The 22,884-nt window shown below is 36.4% G+C and overlaps 1 protein-coding gene across 1 annotated transcript in view; it reads right to left on the reverse strand.

Moving 5' to 3' along the window:
• The window catches only part of LOC126970780 (neurobeachin), a 421,762-nt gene that overhangs the window by 273,744 nt on the left and 125,134 nt on the right, over positions 1-22,884 (reverse strand). The window contains exons 7-11 of the mRNA XM_050816853.1: positions 10,563-10,684; positions 9,008-9,133; positions 7,561-7,681; positions 3,089-3,235; positions 1,516-1,764 (exon numbers count right to left, since the gene is read on the reverse strand). Coding sequence (XP_050672810.1) covers positions 1,516-1,764; positions 3,089-3,235; positions 7,561-7,681; positions 9,008-9,133; positions 10,563-10,684 — 765 coding nt within the window. The remainder of the gene's footprint in view (positions 1-1,515; positions 1,765-3,088; positions 3,236-7,560; positions 7,682-9,007; positions 9,134-10,562; positions 10,685-22,884) is intronic.

Here is a 22,884-nt window from a genome sequence, read left to right on the forward strand (position 1 = left end):
GAATTACAGGAGCGTTGCCAACAGTAGTCTTTGGTCCATAATTCTGATTTGAGGATTAAGGTCGCCCCTAAGTTCGAATATAATATACTTACTAAACTTACACATATTAAATAAATAGAACATATCACTATAATTTTACAAAATAAATAATAAATAGCGTCTAAAAGTAGTACATGCCGTAGAACTATATCAATCAGCCTTAAAAGCTTCTGTCTTCAAGAAGAACCAATCAGATCGAACGATCTAGCTTTAATTGATTTACAAAGTCTGTTTGTACAGTGAATTCCACTGAATAATTAATAAGGTAGCATTAAATATTAAACAGCGCCTCTTTATACAGCTTATCGGAACAGAGTGTTTAGTGTAGCGGGTATTCGCTAACCTCGGCTTGTTGTCAATTCTGAGGCAGCTTAGTTATTCATTGTGATTGAACCAAAATAAACAATGAACTTGGCCCTATAAACATATTCCGTTTTGTTAAGAAAGCAAGCAGTTCAAAGCAAATATAAACTTATTTAAGATGTATTTATGTTGATGAATTTATATAACAAATCCCACAAGCTATCAATAACAAAACTTCAATATCAAATCTTCATGCAAACGCCATTGAGATAACTAGAATGGGACGACAGCCCCGTGAAATATTTTCTATCTACTATTTACTAACTAGTTCATAGTTAAACACAAGAATACTGTTAGTTGCTTGCTCTACGCTCCGTTTTATTAAGACAAGTATGAAATGGAAAATATTTTAACTTTGCTGTAGCTCGACTGCGGAGATTATTAAATTTTAATTAAACTATGAATTAGTAGACGCGAAGTTAGAATACGGTGAAACTCGCTTCTTGGCGATTCGATGAAATCGGGAGGGAGTGATGTTTCTTGTTAACTTTGTGAATTAAGCTCCTTTATAAAGGTTGCAATCATTTTCATATTCTAAGTTTTCTCTTGATTAACGAAACGCAACAAACTCGGCTGACTCTACTCAGAACACGACGCGTTATGTTGTTAGTTGAAGAACCCATCTGTTAGCAGATACAAGCATATATTAGTAAAGTAAAATTTCACCGTCACAGAAAAGGGAAAGAGAAGGAGTGAAATGTAGAGATAGTACAAGATAACATATTCTGTACTGGAACATGTGAGCAGAACGTTCTTACATCGTGGATGTTCTGCGTGGGATCGTGGATGAGCTCGCCGAACCGGTCGACGCGCAGCTCGGTGCTGGGCAGCGGCACACGGCTCTCCGCGGCGAAACGGAACTGACCCTGTCACCGACAGGTCACAAACAAAGCTGGACGTTACACATCGTACCAACACAACGTTAACATAAAACAAAATGGGATCATCATGCATCAGATGCAATGTCACACGAAGCGATTTGTTGCACGGATAAAGAATGGGATTATAAATAATATAAAGTGACTCATAGATCCGCCATTCTTTATCCGCGCACAGTGCAAGGCGACACGCGACGGCGGCGGGTAGTAAGCGAGCAGCGCGCGGCATGCTTACACGCTTGCATGCTTCAACATCTACGAGCAGGGAGGCATGCGCGGCGGCCACGTGGCGCGCTTCGTCCGCCAGGCGGCGCCCGCGCGGCGTGGCGTCCTCGCGCACCGCCGCGTCCGCGGGATCGGCGGACGGCTCGCCGAGCGGCGCGGCGAGCGCGTTATCAGCGTCAAGCTCGGGGGCGATGTCGCTCACCCGTTTGTGATTCTCCGGCAGACTGATGTTGCATTCGTTGTCAAATCGGAACTGACTCTATCCGAGCAGCAAGAAACAAATTAAATAATATTGTGGTTAATTAACGATAGCAGCTCCATTTAAATGCTTTTAACGCTTCACTGGTGGCTACTAATTGCCGGCTCCTTGCCAAAACCGACTTACGTAATAGCTACGGACCTTCCAAATAATAGCAGTCGCAGCCTTCTTTGCAGAGGATGCTGGCTAAGTAAATGCCAAGCCTTTTGCTGCCATCAAGCAGTAAAATGTGGAATGATTACTGTGTGTCTGTTTGAAAGGCGCCGTAGTCAGTGAATTTAATGGGCTAGTGATTCTTATCTCAATCACAATCAAGTCAGTATTTTAAGTTCAATCAAGAATCCTGACTAGCAAAGCGTTGTTATGAGCGAGGCGTATCACCTGCCTTATGATTATTACTAGGTACAACTCTTGCTTTTCTCGTAACTTTTTCTGATATAAAAAAAATATATGAATGCCCTCCCTGCCTTTATTGCTGAACTACTCCTTTAAATAATTCAGATGTTCAAAATATTGACATATTTAATAAAAGTGTATTGCCTAGATTCATAACATCAACTGGCCTCGGCAACTCTAGCGGTTTTTATTGTACACATACTTAAGTAAGTTGAATTTTTTTGGAGAATTTTGCTACATCAATTTGTATTTTAAATATTTGTAAAAAAAATGAAGCTCTAAAACATGACTTAAGAGAGTCGAATGGTAAGATATACAACTTCGACATTTATAAGTGTAAATATTTCGATCTAGGTACATGAAAAGTTTTTTAGTTTGAGCTACTCACATACTATTTAAAAAATATTTTTACAGTTCCTGTAACACAACAGAAATTTTTATTAAAAAAGGAACAGAAATAAAAGTTGGCTGTTTTACCACGTTAACAGAGCATAAGGAATGTGAATTAACTCTGTCATTACTTTCCATTCTCTATCAATATGCACACAGTCGATATTGAGCTATGGCTTCGACTTGTTGTAGAAATCAATACAAAATAATACAAATAATAAAATGTAGATGAATAACAACATGGAACATATATGCTTATATAATTTATACGTGTAGATAGACTATGACAGCTGTGGAAACGTCGAAAAAAAACTGAGTTTAGAGTTATACTCTATTTTGAGCAATTCACGCGCACTAACACAAAGTGTCATACAAATCGCGAGTGTAAGCCGTAGCTTGTCACGCACACGAAAGTATTAAACCTGGACTGGTTTTATCGGTTGTCTAACAGCAAGAGACTCCATCTAGACGTATAAATCCTGAGCATATATGATATATATTTTAAATTATAACAGAACGGATACCATATCCAGTATACCTTGTAGCCGGGCCCCAGGCGGTGCATGGCGCAGATCTGGTGCGTGGAGAGCGCCTCCCCGAAGAGATAGACGGCTGCCATCTGGCCGCAGAACACGCGCTCTTCGTCCAGCTCCGCCGTAGCGCCGATGTAGCACTTGTCGAACGGCTGCACAAACCACACAAGCTTCAGAGAGCCCCATGTACAACAGCCCCGCAGTCCCCAGTCAATTATTGTTAGGCCCGGTATCGTCCAAAGCGGAGACGAGAGGAGATGTTTTTTGATAACCAACCAGATGTCGTTATTTCTTAGCTTAGCTAGAGGAACGGTTAGCTCAGTTAGTTGTTCAGTTGCTCAGTTGGTTGGAGCACTGGCAGTGAACGCCAGAGGTCGTCGGTCGGTCGCCAGGGTTCGAGGCCCGCATCGTTCATAAAATTTTGCTTTTCAAATTTTATTTGTGCAATAACTAATAGTACCCCAGGAAAACTCCGAGTGATATAAGCGACATATTTGATTAAAATTATTTTTGATGTCATTTCTAATATACTAGATGATACTCCTACCGCTTCGGAAACAAATGGAGCTATGACAGAGAAAAAGCGGAGCAAGAAACTCTCTCAGCATTATTTTATTTGCGCTCTTTTTATATACAATACTGTACAATGTTGTAGTACAATGTTGTTGAAGACATCCAGTCCTTTGGTAACGTACTTTATGGTTACATCAGGTATTAACATATTTTTCTTCAAAGGCGCCAGGCCATAATTATTAATTTTAATGGGCTAATGAATCTAAAAATGTGTCAAACTGTGAAAAAATGTCTCAAATTGAAGAGCACAATTGCAATGCCACGAGTTTTGGGTTCAATCAAGAATCCAGAGCGGCACTGCAATGTATTAATAGGGCGCCTCACTTACCTACTTCGGACCTTTAATTATTACTATAAAAAAAAAATTATTACCATAAAAAAAAACTAGATTCAGAAGTTTGGTGTATTTTGTTAAGGTCTCACACCCTGTTGCAAAATTAATAAAAATAACGTTAGTTTAACCAACGGAGTGTCGTTTGAATCACATATTTATAGATATGTTCATATTTAATAACGCAAAGAGTCGTTACCGAAGTCAATTCGTTCCGGCGTAATTCCATGTAAATTCCTATTTAAAGCCGAAAACTCGGAGATTGGAGCCAGAGCCTCGAGGCTCTCCCTTATATTATTAAATTAGTGTCACATTTTATGTAAAAATTGAATACATTGTGTTTCCGAGAGTTCTCTCACTTTAACCGTCAACATAAGATATATAAGGGTATTTGTTGACCAAATACTCTTAGGCTTTGTTTGTTGACGCTTTAGATTGTGTTATTAACAATGCATACAAAGGATCTCCTCTTGAAAGAAAGAAATTAAGAATAAATGTTTATTTGAAAACTATAGACTATAGTAGGTACACATAAATACAAGACTTAAAAAAAATATTGAAGTAGGCGTTATTTTGCGGAAATCCATAATAATCCAAATGTTTTGAGTTTTCTTGAGTGTTAAATCCGCCAATAACACTCAAGAAAACTCAAAACATTTGGATAAAAGACTTAAAAAAAGTGTGTGTGTACTTATGTACGCACGCAAGAAGTAATTCTGCTTTGGCGTATTATAAAACAAAAATCCTTTAAAAAAAACCATATTGTAATAGAAAAGGTATTAAAAACAATCAATGAAAATATTATTATACCCCATAATTTAGTTAAATAACGTGTAATTAAATAGCATCAAATTATTTTTATACAATTAGAGAGAAATTATATTTTTTTATTTTAAAACTTGTATATAAACTGAACTTATTTATTGAAATTTATTTAATTCTCGTCAATTGCTTGTGGTTTAGTAGACATATTATGAGTTACAAGAGGCTTGGTAGCTGAAGTATGATACAAATGGTCTAGTTCAACAGCTAACGTCAGGGTGTCGAATTTGCGTGACAGTGTGCGCGCGCATCGTCAAAATTCAATCTGATATTTTTTCCTAAAAACACGCCAAGAGATTTATAACTTAATAAACTTATGAAAGAGACAAACAATAAACAAAATCTATTGCTGCTGTAAAAGCGCACTGTGTTAATAGAATACCCCTACTAATATTAGAAATGTAAATGTAAGTTACGCTTTTAAGCCGGAGCTACTGAACTGATTTAGATGAAATTTGGTACAGCGATAGACTAGAGCTTGGGAAAGGACATAGGCAACGTTTTATCCCGGAAAAATCAATGATTCCCGCGGGATTGAGCTATAACTATTCTAATAATAGGTTTAGTTTGCCATAACAATCTTGTTCCAAATAAGATTCATATAAAATGTTGGGAACGGGAGCGATAACGGGAACCGGAACTGGAATAGGGCATGAGATAATCTTCAATTCCAAACTTGCTTATTATTTCTAAAAACCCTATATACTACTACGTATCATAAATCATAGTAAATCTTATAAAAATTTAAGAACTCATAGCGTATGAATTGTCTCTCGTGCACGTCGAGCGAAAGTACGTGTGTTGAAAGTTGACACTTGGCGTAATTAATATGCATTAGTCTCCGCCGCGCCGCACCACAGTGGTAATACATCGCGTACTAACTAGCCGTGTTTACGTTGAATACATTATTAGTTAGCGGGAGCACGTGCTCAAAGCAAAGTTGTCTCTGCAATGTTCAGGTAATGGCGGTACGAAGTACTTATTAAGGCATATCTCCGTCATCCGCGAGCACACGAGCCAACTGACGAATTAATATTCACTTCATCATAACTTACTCCTATGAGATAATATCGCCGAGTCGTTAAAATCTAGAATATTATGCTATATGGCTTGGTTGACGTCGAAACTAAGAATGACGTTTATAATGGCCAGTGTTGGTTAGCTCAGCTCTATTACGAAAATCAAAATACGAAGTTTCGGTTGATGGATCGTACATTTTCCTATTACGAAAGTGTTTCGGATCCGAAGATCGATACGTAGTTCGCGATAAGACATTTTATCTTTCGTTTACCTTATTCCCCAATTCACTTGACATTTACTTTTTCGATTTTGACATTATTATGATCGTAACTACTTTACTTGTTATGGTTATGTCCATGGTTCCGAAACGAAATCCGTCCGCACTATTCGTATCCGAAGTACGTTGGTAATAGGATTTAATTCTATGTTCGTCGTTCTATCGTTACGGACCGAAACTTCGGCTTTCTGTTTTGGTAATAGACCTTCAGGAGCGTTGGCGATATTGAAAATGTCAAATAAAATTTCATGTAAACCAGATAAGCCATGTTAGACGATATACAACCTTATGATATAAACAACAAAGTAGAAGTTGGCATGTAGAAACTGACTGACTGACACTGACTTTCTGACTTTACGTTATTGTATAAAGGTGAGATACGTTTAACCAGCCATAGATAACTTCATTTGGAATCGTAAACAATATCTTCTAATGACAGTAGAAGATTTCTACGAATTTCGAGTCTATTTGGTTACGTCACTTCGAATAAGTGTTATTTACTTCATTTAAAATTATAGCGACAATTACGAAAGAAGCTAGAGAATCTAAATGGAACAGTACAGATTAATCGTAGCAGTATGTCTCCGTATCATAGACAGTGAAAACTTCATAGAGTACTGGATCGCCGACAAATCAAGCAGCTATGCACCCCACTCAAATAGTTAAAGTTAATACAGCTTTCGTAGTCTAAGGCTGAGATCTATAGAGCGTATTTAGATTTTGGTCAGACTTTACTCAAGCAAAGTCTAAGTCTAAGTACACTTTATAGATCGGGATCTATTATACAAAAGGCTGGGGCTCCTTTGCACAGGAAGCCGGCTATATTATGGGTACCACAACAAGCTATTGAAATTACTGGGTAAATAAGACTTAACATCTAATGTCTCAAGGTGACGAGCGCAAATGTAGTGCCACTCAAAATTTATGGGTTTTTCAAGAATCCTGAGAAATGGGATTTAGGCCATCACTGTTGTCAAGCAAATTTTCAGCTTAAGCCATGCTTCTTTAGCTCTTGACAAACCTTAAAGTTCACCAGGCGATAAATTACCAACAGAAGGGCAAGGTTTGTATATAAAAGTGATGGCTTTCCATCGAGTGTGGAAGAAAACGTTACTTTCCAAATATTCAACCGAGAGAGCTTTTGCAACCATAAGAGAGTTGCATTTTATCTCCAGCAAGGGATACTAGTCATCATCTTCCAAGAGTTAGTAGCGTTAATGTGAAATAGAGAGTTTAGGGCTTAGTACTTACACTACCCCAAGGTACGACGCGTAGATACACTAAAATGAATGTATGACTTATATTCAAATGATTTTTATGTGTTGTTGTATATTTAAGTAAATCTTATAATTATATTTATTTCAATTGATGAGGTCCGCGAATACGTGGAGTATTATTGAGTGTGCAGTGCAATGAATGTTTGTTGACAGGAGCGCTATGAGAGTGATACTTACATCGTTGGTGGACACGAACCAGGCCATCTCGGTGCTGGATGCGAGCTGCCCATTCACCAGACACTTGATCTCGCTCTTGGTCCATCGGTTGTAGATGTACACCACGGCTATCGCGTACCACCTGACCCAGAAACAGAAACTCCTTTCACGAACTCAATCAATACGAGCACACCTACTAACAAAACTAAATGATGCAATAAAAATTGTAAAAACTACACATTGAATATTTATTAAAGACTAAACCTGGCTGTGTGTTCTACAAATAACACCGAAACCGAAAAATTAGTTTACAGAATTTTTGCCTGCTTGTCTGTATGTGTATATACATATACTGAATAGATTAATATTAAAATTATTTGACGAACATCGCATACGGCTACATTGTATCAAGCTAGATGCAGGATACAGTATTTTCGTTGAATTATACCGTTCATAGGACGATATCGCGGGCAGCAGTTAGTAAATAATAACAATGTCATCCACTAATAGTTCTTATTGTTGAAAGGATTATTAATTTTGGATGCTTACTAAAACATACATACAGAAAATAACGCCAGTCTCCCAAAGGGGTAGGCAGTGATAACGGATTCCCATTTACTACGCCCTGGTATACTAGTCCAGCTTCTTCCACTCTTATCAGCATCAACACATGCACTTTTGTTCTTCGAACAAAAGAGTTCAAAGAACGTGGACCCTCAATAATTCCCGACCAGATCGTGAGATGTACCCACTTCCACTTCCCACTTCAGTCTTACCCAAGACTTCCTGCCACATTAGCTCTTAATATGAGTGCATACAATCTACTTTCGTTCATTCTCTCTTCGCAATCAAGCTACCCCAATATATTGTTACTAATTGCCACTTTCTTTCCTGTTATAATGTAATTGAAATCTGTATTTTTACATTTAGTTTTTGCGTTAAAGTTTATTTTATTTAACCCGACGTTTCGTGACCTTTTCAGAGAACCATTCGGTGCCCCTGAAAACGTAAAAAAATAAAAATGTATTTAATACGCAATAACGTAATGTTAAAATACAGTTTCAATTACACGCGTTTAAATCCTATGAAAAGTATTTTATATAAATATTCTAACTCGCCTTCATCGAAGAAAATACTAACTTAGTGATTACGAGTACAATAAATGTCGGCTACGTTTGCAACTAACACAATTTATACGTCTAGATAGAGTCTCTTGCTGTTAGACAACCGATAAAAACAGGCCAGGAATATTAATTTACCGTGCGTGACAAGCTACGTCTTACACTCGCGATTTGTATGACACTTTGTGTTCGTGTGCGTTGCATTGCTCAAAATAGAGGTTTGTTCTAAACTCAATTTTTTTTCACGTTTACACAGCTGTCAAAGTCTATCTAGATGTATAAATGATCAAAGGTTAGCAAGTTAACTTTTGCGATGGATTGTACACAAAATGCCGCGTGTCCGTTACCTTCTCGGTTGAAACTCGTATTTGACACAATGCTGGAAGCCTTTGCCGCGAACCTTCATGGACGTCAGCACCAGACAGTTGCCCACGAAGTGCGCCGTGTAGCCCACGCCCTTACTTGTCTTGAAGCTGCCAATTAAATACTTTATTAACTAATTTCAAACTTTTATTTTGTTTTATTAGAACTTTGCCGTTTATAGGCAAATTTGGAATTGTTTTTGGCTTTTGAAAGGTAGACAGAATATTTGAGTAACTGAGTGAAGTACTCAAATTTTTCAGTATTTATCAGAGCGAGAAGCGGTGGTAGCGATAGAAATGACATCAAAAAGAATTCTAAAGGAAACAATTTTGAGAAAACGAATGGCTTTTATACCAAATGAATAATGAAATAACATTTAAAAAGCCCCTTCAAAAAGCTTCAAATCTAATGTTAAATAAAATAAAAACAAGTCCCAACATGACCAATATAACATTGAAATATACAATGGACAACAATAGATTTACTAATTCACAAGCGTATATACTACTAAAAAAATACCAGCACTGCTCCTGTGATTCCTATGGTGATGCAAGAGATTGTGCGGGCAATTGTGAATTAATATCAGGTACGCTTCTTTGGCCTCATGTTTTCATAAATAGTCGTGTTGAAACATTTATAAACTAACTTGGCATCATTTCCAGATTGTTTAGGATTTATTAAATTATTCTTGATTGATTCGATTATTTTCTTATTGTTTAAGAAGAAAACCTTGAGAATTTTGAAGCCGACACGTTCTTATTTGCGGTATTTCGCCAATCTTGACTTGTCCATGTATTCGTTAGCTTGTAGTTTAATATTCACAATACTAAGCAGCTAAATTTCCAAGCGTGGCTGACTTTTTACGACTTGTCAATCAAAATCGATTACAGTAATATTAGATTCGCTTGCCTCTTCTATCGTGCTTTATCTCCGTTAGAGATGTTAATGTCTCTTGCACGATTTGTTTTTCTATACGCTAGTAAGTCTGTGGCAATAACCGTCAGAATCTTGTTGAATGCTGGCACTAAACTAAATGTAATTCGGACCGGTTCGCAACACCAAGAGCCTAAACACATCATCGGATTTGATACGGCTGAATCATCGGACGCGGTCTGGTAGCAAACCATATTCGACAGAATGTCGCATTGTTGATCACACAAAATTATTATTACTACCGTCCGGACCGTACCGAGTTTGACAACGGATCAATTGGTGCGAGGCGCCCACCGGACCGTCCGATGGTCCGGCCGTACCAAATCCGAGCATGTGTCTAGGCTCTTATTGTTACCAATATTATATTATGGCCAACGGAAGACCTGCGTTGGTTTTCAACCTGAGTTGGGACCTAATTTGTAACGTATAGGTAGTATTAATCTTTCAGATTTTGTTAGTTTATTGTTATAGTCTCCTTTATAAGTTTTATTTTAAGTTATTTGTATATTTATGTGTACTATACGTATATATATATATATATATATATATATATATCTTCCGTTGTTCCGTATATATTAATAATAAGAAGGTGTTTCAATGACTCACCAGTACAGGTAGGGCTTCTCTCGCTCGATGTTGACCGAGTTGATGGGGTCGAGCCGGAACCACGTGGTGAAGGTGAACCCGTTCTCGTGGGGCCACCGCGCTAGCGGAGGCAGCACAATCGCCTGCCACACAACATACACCGTTATAAGCAATATGTATGGTTTTTTCTTATGAAAAATTCTACTCTACCAATTTACAAAATTCTGTAACCGATAGAAAGCCAGATTATTTGTTAGTGTCTTAGGCTGAACCAAATGTTTCTTGCGAACGGCGTCTTAACGATGGGAGATATTATTGGCTGTATTTGAACACCAACTAATACGGTAACACCGGTAAATGATGACGAAAATGCGGGTTGTAGTAGTAATTGGTTATAATTCAACTTGATAAAGTTCAAATTCAAAACTGTAATATTGAGAAATAATTTAATATAATCTAGGTACGCATTAGGAAGAGAAATGCCTCAGAACCCATCGTTTTTCAATATTTTCATAACTTTGCCAAGATCACCAGGGTATTAAAAATAGCGATACATGCATACGATATAAGTGAAAAATCGAGTCTTGTTACAAGTACGCACTTGTGACGCTGTTTTCAAACTAAAAAATATGAAAATAATATAATGCAAAGGATATGCAAATAAAAGGTCTGGTCTGGTGCAGTTCGGTAGCAGTTTTTCGGGGATCCAGTACTTTGCGAACGGCTAGATAACTTGGTATTGCGAAGAGACATCGCGTTTCATTGGGTGTCTTGGTCTCATTTAGGAGGAGTGTTCCAAAGAGCTGTTTGATGATGAAATTTCTTCCACGTAAAACCAAACTATGGAATGAGTTCCAATGCGCGGTGTTTCGAGGGCGATAAGAAATAGCCGGCAGCGCCTACCTACGCTCATTTGTCCACCTTTTCCATAATAAAACGATTTTTGAATTTCAAAACACACTCTCACTCAAAGTAAGACTTTCTTACTAGAGTTAGGCAAGTAGAAGGTTTAACATGTGTATTTGTTATTATTATTAATATAGTCACAATTTCTTGCAAAATTCATTAGTTACTATATGTGTAGTTAGTTACACATGATAAATTATCAAGGATATCTGGTGACATTAGTGGTTTAAATTTTCTTTTATTGAAGTTCTTGGATCAAGTTATCGATAGTAGGAGGAACAGCCCTCATCTGCAGCGAAAAATCGCATAAATATTGGCTGTATTACACACCCAAAAGCAGTAAAACATAGGAGATATGAGAAAGTAACTAAAGAAATCTGAGCCATGTCTATGAAAGTTAAGCGTATTAGCCAATCAGTCATTATTGGAATATTGAATTATTATTACCTACTTGAGTAGTCGAATAACCATCAATCGATAGTCCTGTTTCCCTTGGGTAAATACAAATCATTAATAACATAGAATAGAATAAAAACCGATGAAACATTCAGAAAATAAGGTTGGGAAATATTCAAATAAGTCGCGAATCTCGAGTGGACTCGTACGGTACAGGGTCGACATATTGGACGAACACCCCCTTCCCCAAACCAGCCCAGCCCCCTCTGGGTATCTACTGCTACGAACATATTCTATTCATAAATAAATAGATATATTATAATTCGAAACTTATACCTACTTATCTATCGGTTAACAGGTATTGTTCAATAAAAAGATACTCTCTATTTCATTTATTATTAACTAGCTGACCCAGCAAACATCGTAATGCCATATAACATATTTAAAAAAATCAATGATTAAAATTTTGATGCAACCAATTCTCAGACCTACCGTATATCGTAGGTACTGCAATTATTGTATTCGATTGCCATCTTGCAACCCTATATCGGTTTGGTGGATTGAATGATTGTGCAAATTATTATGCAATAGCAAACGAAACCTATGAAATTTGAGCGCAGATACAATATCAGTTGTACAATTAGTAGTTATATAATAGACGTTTAATAATGATTTATCGCTTAGATCATTTATACGTCTGGATTGGCAGTGAAAGCTGTGAAAACCTCGAAAAAAAATCGAGGTTGACACACTAACACAAACTTGTCGCGCACACTAAAGCAATAAACCTGGACTGTTTTCATCGGATGTCTAGCAGCAAAAGGCTCCATCTAGACGAATAAAAGATTTATCGTTTACTTTAATAGAAGCTACTTGTTAGCAGTTGGACGTGTCTTGCAAGTTGGTACGGCAGCAACAGTAGTATTACACGTTCGTAATAATGGTGTTACACAAATAGCAGAAGCTTGTGTAAGTAACAATGCATATCATAAGTGTGCTATTTGCTTTATCTTTTAGAGATGGCTGGATATCAAATGGGGGCTCGTTGTCCCCGAGAGAGCGGTGGCATCCCTCCCTGCGGCTCGCTGCGAGTATCTACTATCTACTCATTCGACGATTTATCTTTATTGTCGCGGAGATATAAACTATTCAAACTTAGAAGTCACCCTTTGGAGAGGTTTTATTGCGGGTCAGACATTATGCTCATGATGCTCATTCTTAGCTACGACAGCAATATGCATTCATGATAAATAGATCGGGGAAAACGTCATTTTGCATATAGCATAATACACTAGCAATAAAACCTCTTTGGCTGTACGGCTGCTTTGATGACGGCGCCTATTTCTGCCGTGAAGTAGTAAAGTGTAAACATTACTGTGTTTCGGTCTGAAGGGTGCTGTAGCTAGTGAAATTACTGGGCAAATGAGACTTAACATCTTATGTCTCAAGTAGATGAGCGCAATTGTAGTGCCACTCAGAATTTTTGAGTTTGTCAAGAATCCTGAGCGGCACTACGTTCTAATGGGCAGGACGTATCAATTACCATCAGCTCAACGTTCTGATCGTCTAATCCCTTATTTTCATAAAAAATAAAAAAAACTGATGACGTTAAAAAGGTTAAATTTCAAAACCAGAAACATATTAGGAACAAGTTGTTTCGAACTGCTGCTATATTTTACATTCGTTTCTCTTTCTGGCAAAATGAGTGAATCTTATATTAATCTAAAGAAGATTGGATGCCTATATTTTAAAATTTTATAATAATAACGGTAAAAGTGAAACGCAACCCACGATACAAATTTGTGGCAATCACGAAGTTAACAATACAGAGTCATAAAGAGTAGCACAAAGTTGGTTCAAGTGTTTTAAATCCGGGAATTTTGATATCAAAGATGCCCCTCGCTCAGGTCGCCTTGTTACGGATAAATCAAAAAAAGTAAAGACCGGAAGAACTAGAAATTGATCACGAAATAGAAAACAGCTCGAACCTTGGATGCCACACGAGCTTTCTGAAATATATCTATGAACCGTGTTTTGCGATTCTTTTTTGAAAGCGGACCGTTTTTGTGGACCATATTAAGTGGATGTCCGAAAAAAGGCCATCGTCAAAGGTCAGGCTTATGTGGCAGTGGCGTTTCCTGAGTAAACTCGCAATAAGGTGAAGCTCTGTATATTGACAGGAAGTACATTCATTCAATATCAGCTTTTACCACCAGGTGGATGAGAATAAATCAAGAAGTTGAGAGAAAGCGGCCGGAATTGATCTACAGAAGGAGAATTCAGAAAAAAATTGAGTTTGGCTGGGAGATGCTAATGCATCCGCCATAAAACTCTGAATTTGCACCTTCAGATTACCACCTGTTCCAGTCTCTTCAGAATTCTTTAGGCAGTGACACGCTTACATCAGGAGAGGGTTGCAAAAATTACTTTTTTTCATCATGAGCCCAAGATTTCAACAGCAACGGGAGCACTACCTACAAGATGATAAAAAGTCAACGAACAAAATTGAACATATATTCTGTAATGAAATGTAAATAAATTAAAAAAAAAAGTCTTGAGGTTTTGTATAAAATGCGAACATATGAAATGAATAATATAGAAGTCACATAACTGAACACTGAATTAATAAAGAATGCTACAGATGTTTGTAATATTAGTTTCGTACCAAGATATTGGTAGATCGTATACAACGGTACGGATATCGGACCCCCGCGCCGGCCGGAGCAGAAAAAGTTTTCCTTGCATTATCAATATGGTGTTAATTATTTAATGAGACGGTAAGCACGAAATCGACAATAATATTATAAAAAGGTAATGTTTGTGAGGTTTAAGGGGGTAATCTCTAGATCTACTGAACCGATTTTGAAAATTCTGTTACCAACAGAATTGGAGAATCTACAGCTGAATACTTTACAATAGATACATGATAAAATAATTGCAAAGTAAGTCGGATAAAAAAACGGTTGAACGAAAACGTTACTTATGAACGCTGCCTTAACGATAACAGATAATATATGTTTGTTTTGTAGATATGCTTGTGGCAGCATTGAGACACCAACTTATATGTTAACACTGCTAAATATACATATAATATATACATATAAATAGTAATAAATAAACTGGTAGTGGTAAAGAGGACGACTCGCAATTTTATAATAATTCGTTTTTTAATTGCATGCGGCAACCGAATCAAATTATGAATAGGTAAATAAGTATTCACAAAACATTTAAAAAAGCTTTTAAACATCTCTTTTGCAAACGAGATATATTTATGATAGCGCAAAATTATATTCCCATTTGGAGTGGATGCTCTCATTACGCATTCCGACATAACATGCTTTGTATAACGGAATGCTTATACAATACAGCTTCGGAAGCGTGCTCACAACATTGCACATTTAAGTTAAAAAGGGAGGTAACAGCTTCGTTTGTACAATCGCCGCTTTGAAGCTCGCAAATCTTCGCGCCTTTTGTTTTCACTAAACAAAACACATGTGAAACGAGGTCCATTACCGACGCGAGCTGAGGTACTCACAGACGGCGGAATGCAGTCAGAAGTAGTGTATTATTAGCCCGGTATACAGAAACACTACAATCGTAAATAAAGTGGTCACAAAATAAAACAAACGATTTCTAATTGCAGGATCTGTTGGTGCAAATTGTACGAGGAAAAAGTGGTTACTGTACGAACTGACATCAGTATACCTGTTACAATAGTTTACTTCCTCTAATTACATAACAATTACTACAATAACAATAGTACGGGTTATTCAAATTTATGACTGGAATACATGTTAATATTTTGCATATTATGACAGATTCGAAACCAAAATTACTACAAGTGAAGTGCTTCTATTTAGGAGTTCAACCCAATAATTCATAAATAGAACGATGTATACTATCATATTATTTTAGTTACAAGGTGAAATGCATAACTCTAACATTCATAAGTGTCATTTTTTGACAATCTTCATGATTGAGTTTGAGTTTAGGTATAGATCATCTATATATCTAGATAGACTATGACAGCTTTGTAAACGTCGAAAAAAAAAGACTTTAGAACTAAACTCTATTTTGAACAATTCACGCACACTAAACTAATATTTCGAGACTCAATGTAGACGTATAAATTATCTAAAGTAAATACCTGCATTTGGTAATCATGAAGTACTTTGAGAAGCTCTAATGTTATGATTCGAAAATTAAATCCTTTCCAAAGGCATCTTTTCTTACGCGGTCGTGACTTTCTTTTAATAGCTCGATCATAACGTTTGAAGTTTATTTTTGAATATTTTACAAGTCAACGATTTGAGCAATCTTCAACTCGTGCATAACAGCAAATTTTACGGAATTATTCTATTAGTTTTTTTTATTTAAATATTACTCTTAATTTTCAGATTTCATAATGCGTTTTTTTTTATTTACAAATTAACATATTTAATTATTTTATTAATTTTTTTACTATTTCTATACTTTATAGAAAAATGTCGTGTGATACACGGGTTTTATATTACAAGCTTATGCCACGGTAAACTCTTACAAAAAGGAAAGCTATTTATAAGTTTCCACAAATTATTTACTACCTTCAGAAAATAAAAATAGTAATTATGTTTTATTACTGAAACGGATGGCTACCATACTCACTTATAATAACAAAAGAAACAGAAGCGAAGATTGGTGAGCCTGGTAACACACGTAGGTTTCGGGACGTGACGGAGATGGAAGCGGGCCCCGGCCTTCAGCTGAGCGTCGTCCGCCGTCAAGTCGGACGACGGACAGTGAGGAATGGCGGTGGGGCGTGATAAATAGCACACACGCACGTGTATCAATATACGATGTTTGTACAGTCCGCGCGAACTGTGACGTAATCGTATAGCGAGCTATAGTGTCACTCAATTCGGTCAATACAAAGACAGCCACCATATTTAACGAACTGGCAATCTGACAATCAGATACAAATAGGATTCGTTCAGAATTATTTATTTGCACAAAACCGTCATTATCTACATTAAAACATACTGCTTATGTTGTAGCATGTTACTGATTATTACATGGGCGATCTGTCTGTGGCTAATGTCAGTGCCGACGTTTTAAAGAGTAGGCGGAGCAATAGACGATCTGTCAGACCAATAATGCATGAGCAATTATGATTAGCCAATGTAGCCAGTAGATTAAATAATTATTCGAATTACTAAGGCGCTAGTGCCAAGTTGCTGACTGTTGACGACGTGTCAATCAAAATCAGTTTAAATGACAATAGATTCGGTCTTACTGTATCATCAAAGAAGATCTAAAGGTTACCAATACTGCACTAAATGATTCAGTTAAATAGAGTTACTCGATCGAAATGCTTGTTGTCCCGATACGCAGAGGAAAAGTACAGTGATCTTACTGTACTACTTACATTGTTTTTCACTGATCCTAAAACAAGCGGACAATACAATGCGGACGCTCATAGCTCCAAAGGAGCTTCACACGTGGTCGAAAATTGCAACGTGGTCATCAGCTTCGTAAATATTGGTTTGGTAGGAGATGTCATATCAAGGAGTCACAAGGCTTCAATTTTGTATCAAGAAACTATCTTAGATCTAGTACTCAGTACCTCGAACTTTCCAGCAAACACTCTGCATTAGTCAAAACATACGAACTACCTAAGCTTGGCTGGAAGTCAACGTGCCGGAAATTATAAGAGCTGAAAATAAATGATAATTAAGCTAACTGACACGCCGAAATCGAGTCGCTAAGGAAATCTCTAGCAGTGTCTAAGCCCATAGTTTAGTGGGCAGACTAGGCCAAAGACAAATGTAGAATTTTTGAATAGAATACTTTTTTACATATCCTTTTTATTAACATTACGTCATAAAAACGAAATAAATTTTTATTTGTTACAGAACTAATACCCAGACTAGGTATAGGAAAAGCGTGTTATTGCTTCCAACGCTTGGTTCTGGCCAGACATAGACTAAATGAGTTAACTACACCTGGCCACAACTCGTGTTACAGATAATCAATGTGAGACGTTTGCAATAACGGAGCTCTAGTTACGGATACCGTGCTATCACCGTTAAATGACAAGATCTTATCTATCAATATAGTTATAGTCCAGTAAGCGTAAAATGATAGATTTGTCTACCTCTAGTAAGCTAAAGTAAGGATAGATAGGTTATTGAAAACGGCCGTAAGTAAGTAGTACATACTATCTCAATGTTTGAATACAAGTTTTGACCTAAGGAAGTATTCTACTATTGAATGTGTTGTAGATTTCCGAACAATAGCACGTAATAGTGAGTTTAACGATCGTAAATATGGGACTAGAACAGAAATATCAATATAATAAAATACCATTTCAATTTTATAGCAAAACTTTTTACAAGAAACGAATTAAAAGAGAAAGTATTCAAGAGCAGATTGCGGCCCCTCGAGGTGAGCTGGCGGCGGCGGAATCCATTATCAGAGTCCTGAACGTCTTAATTAGCGGCGTTTAGGGTCGCCGGCCGCCGATTAATGTATCCTTATAACTCAGAAGAGTTTTAATTGGTTCACGCCTCAATACTACTTGAAAAATTTTACCGCGCCGCGCTGGCTTTATTAAATTGTTCAATCTGCGATACTTTACTAAGTAATTTGTTGGTCATTCAATTTTAATATTAACTAACTTAATTTATTTCCATTGTAACTCGGTAAAATAAAATAGAGTGCAGTAATGCCTTCCATTTTTTGGGATTTTGATACTTATCTTAAGTTTCTTGTTACTTACGGCCGTACCCAATATTCAGTCTATCTCTTACTTGAGATAAAAATCGTAACTATCGATGACTTTTCTGTCCCAATAAACTTATCGACGGTAACTCACCTTATCCGTACACGCTGTGTGTCAATGGGACGACGTATTGCTTACCAGCGATAGAAGTTTGTATGGAAATTTCAATTCACGCGTCCCAATATAAGGCGATAAGAATGACTTATCGCGTATATTGGGACAGCTTCACATTATTGACTGCTAATTACTGACAGTAGAATCTAGTATTTTATCTCTATCCTATATAGTATATTAGGAACGGCCGTTAGTCAATCCAACCAAAACATCTAGTTTATGAATATAAAAGACACGTGCTCCGTTCACAGGCATTATCAGGAGAAAGTATTTCTATTATACAATATTTATTTGAGGATTATACCTATTATTGAATATATCGTGATTCTGTATTCCCTTTATCAATATATCTTCTTTTTTCGGTTATTTTCGCAATGAGAATTATATTGATTCTGTATTTGTTGAAACTTACCGAGGCACCTACTTAGTGACTGGGTTAAATGCGATGGAGACTCTGTAACTAGATAACCAATGGTCCTCTTTACCTCTTTAAGGCTCCCTGGACTCTTTGTCATAGGTATAACTCTAATACCTATAACTTAGTCTACTAAGACTGAAATTTAGTCTTTCATGGTGAGCACATTATGATGGACATAATCATTTGATATTCACCGAATCTTGCCGGAAATAAAATAGCTATTATATAATATATGAGAATTCACTCACATTTCTATTAAATACAATTGAATTATACTATTATCCAACAAACATCCCCTTATTGAATACTTGTATCGACTATTGATGAGATGCGCTGTCCGCTGTCCAATACAAATGGCGTAAACATGAATAATTCGTACTATTTGTAAATAAGTAAGTCAGTATCCGGTGAGAACTGAGAAAAGGGAAACTTCAATATTGGATTCAGTGTTGGATAGATTAAAGCGAAGTGTTTCAGCTGTTTCTGAACAGACTAGGGCGTGGAATGTTACATCGAAGTTTTCTAACAAAACATAAACTAAACAAATTTACTACAATTCGGTTTTCGGTGTAGTGAATTTGTTCCGCTTTTAGCGCTAGCTAACATATGGTAGCGTATGACCACAGTCTTCTATGGAATAATTAATATTTATTCATTTATATCTTTCTTTACAATTCAGCGATGTTAATAAACTATGATGAGTTTTCTATGAAAAGAATATGATTTACTAGCTTTAAACCGCGACTTTTTGAATAGAATTCTTTTTTACATATCATTTTTATTAACATTCCGTCATAAAAACTAAATAAATTTTTATTTGTTACAGAACTAATACCCAGACTAGGTATAGGAAAAGCGTGTTATTGCTTCCAACGCTTGGTTCTGGCCAGACATAGAGTTACATCGAAGTTTTCTAACAAAATATTAACTAAACAAATTCACTACAATTCGGCTTTCCGTGTTGTGAACTTGTTCCGCTCTTTAGCGCTAGCTAGCGTTTGACTATGGTCTTCTATGGATTAATTAATATTTAGTCATTTATATCTTTCTTTACAATAAACTATGATGAGTTTTCTATGAAACGAATATGATTTACTAGCTTTAAACCGCGACTTCGTGTTAAAATCGTATCGCGCTGTTTCGGGAACACTTGAAAAAATACAGCCCGTCGTAAGTGAAAGATGTAAATAAAGCACTTCAATGAATAAGTAAATTTCTAATAAACATAAACCAAAAATATCTACTATGCAAACCCACAAAATAGTGTTCAGAAGAAAAGTTTTCAGAAAGTGACACAATATAAGCCATGTTTAATGATACAATACCAGGAGATCATAAAGCAGATAGATGTACATAACGAGTAACGCACATTATTCACAACAAACATCACTGCTTTGCCGACTATTGCTTTTTATTTGCGTCGTAAACTCGTAAAAGTAACCATACAACAAGATTGTCTTAGACCAATATCATTTTTATTTTTGGAAGCTTTTATGTCATAATTCAAGATCTATTAGAACCTTAATAATAAATGTTTACGTTTGAAATTGCTGTTTTAGCGTACTGGGTACTGCGAATAAAAATCAAACCTTTGTGCGAGTTTCGGAGTCAAACTTTTTCACATGCTAGCAACATTCCGAATTTAAAAAATGTTCAACATTGGAATGTTCGATATTGAATTGTTTTCTCATTTGCCTTTAAAATTAAAGGAGAGTTGTTTTTTTTATAACTCCCGACGTACAACGCGGAGTAACGCTTTCAATTTGTCACTAAGATAAACAATAATGAATTGAAAGCTATGGTTGACGCCGATTTGTATCGAACTACTAATGACGGCATGGATGATGTTAGCATACCTACCCACAATGGCCCATTTCCATCAAATCGGTAGAATATAAATTCTTGAAACTGGGACCTACAGAGAGAAGCACGCATCGAATCTTGTCTTATTATGTTGAACCGGCACACATATCCCTTGATTTTGGGGCGTATTGTGACGTTTGATGAAAAGTGGATACTAATAGATAATAAAGCAAACATAGCTATGGATGATTCCCGGGAAAACGCCGCAACAATTCGCATAAACGACTGTTTCATTGAAAAGTGATCACTTCATGGTTAATCCACTACAGGCTCCTCAGATCCGGTCACGCAAAAGCAGCATATGGTTATTGTATTGAACCTCGACATTGCAGAGGCTTCAACTCGAGACCCGAACTCCCCCATTATTGCACCATGATAAAGCAAGAACACATACGGCTCGAATACACCATACCATTATCTCTACAGGAGCTACATTTAGTTGATACTCTCCGACATATCCTATGTACTCGCGCCGCCTCGATTCCAACCGCCTACCATTTATTCCGCGATTTGAACAAATGTCTATTTCTATAAAAGAAGCAATACAAAATCCATTCTATCACAGACTTTGTCGACTTCAGTTTATATGACAGGCATAAACGACCTTCCCGTGAGATGTCATACAGAACGAGAGTAAATACTGCTTCGATTAAATAAATATTTTTTTCCCAAGTTTGGACGTTTTCGTACAAAACTTCAATTTTATACCTTAACCCGTGATATTAAAATGACCAATAAATGTTTACTCAGCCTTTTGTATGAGTTTTATCCTGATATGTGTGTTTAGGGCTCAGAAAAACTGTTTAAACATTGAGTAAACCTTATACCTCAATTAAATGTTTTTTGGAGCCATGAAAGATAATAATATTATAAAGCTGATGAGTTTTTGAATTGAAAATCTCTCTAGGCACACTGATCCTTTTTTGGGTATTGAATGGGAATGAGTTGTCACGAACGGCTTGTAACGTTTGTTGTGATTAAGTCAACTCAGAGTAATATTTACTAGGGCAATTATTAATATATACTCATATTCTATATAATGTAATATATATACAACGTGCAACCACAAAGCGCTAATATCTTCATGTAAATGTTGGGTTTGAGTAATTCTATATAAATAATATGAAAGACAGAGTCATGAGAAAATTACATCAGCTACAATAATTTACAGCATAAACAAAATAAAAATAAATAGTTGATGTCTTAATAATAATATCCGGTCGACCGAGCCTTGCTCGGATTTTTAAGAATACAGTACAAAACTTGAACAAAAAAAACTAATACGACATCTGGATTCGAACCGGCGTCTTTTGCTTTCCGAATCACCCAATGTCCCATCTGAGCTATTATAGCCTTGTATATAGTGGCGAAATTCACCTTTGTATTTTTTTTAGGTGTTTCTCATTAAAACACGGATAAAACTACATTTTTTTTAGTTGAAACCTAGCTAGATCGATTTATCGCCCCTGAAATCTCCAGTATACTACATTTTATGAAAATAACTTTGAATAAAATTGTTAATATTTGGTAGCAATTGAGACGTTGAACATCCTATTTTGAATAAAAATATTTGAATTTGAATATAACACTAGAAATAAGGGATTGCTTGTAACTAATTCTAGTAGGTGTCATAAGATACATAATAGCTTTAAGGGTAAATGTATTCACTTTTATAATAAAGTCCCAGCCACTGTTCAGGCATTATCTATTAATACGTTTAAATGTTTTATTAAAAAATGGGTCTGTCGTAAAACCTATTACTCGACAGCTGAATATCTAAGTGGTCCGACAGCCTGGAACTAGGGTATGATTATTTTATAGCATATTGCTATAAAATAATCGATGAATTTACAATATTGTACTGTCATTGCTATTGCAAAGAGCGC

Source organism: Leptidea sinapis, chromosome 22 (assembly GCF_905404315.1).
Source record: "Leptidea sinapis chromosome 22, ilLepSina1.1, whole genome shotgun sequence".
Lineage (NCBI taxonomy): Eukaryota > Metazoa > Arthropoda > Insecta > Lepidoptera > Pieridae > Leptidea > Leptidea sinapis.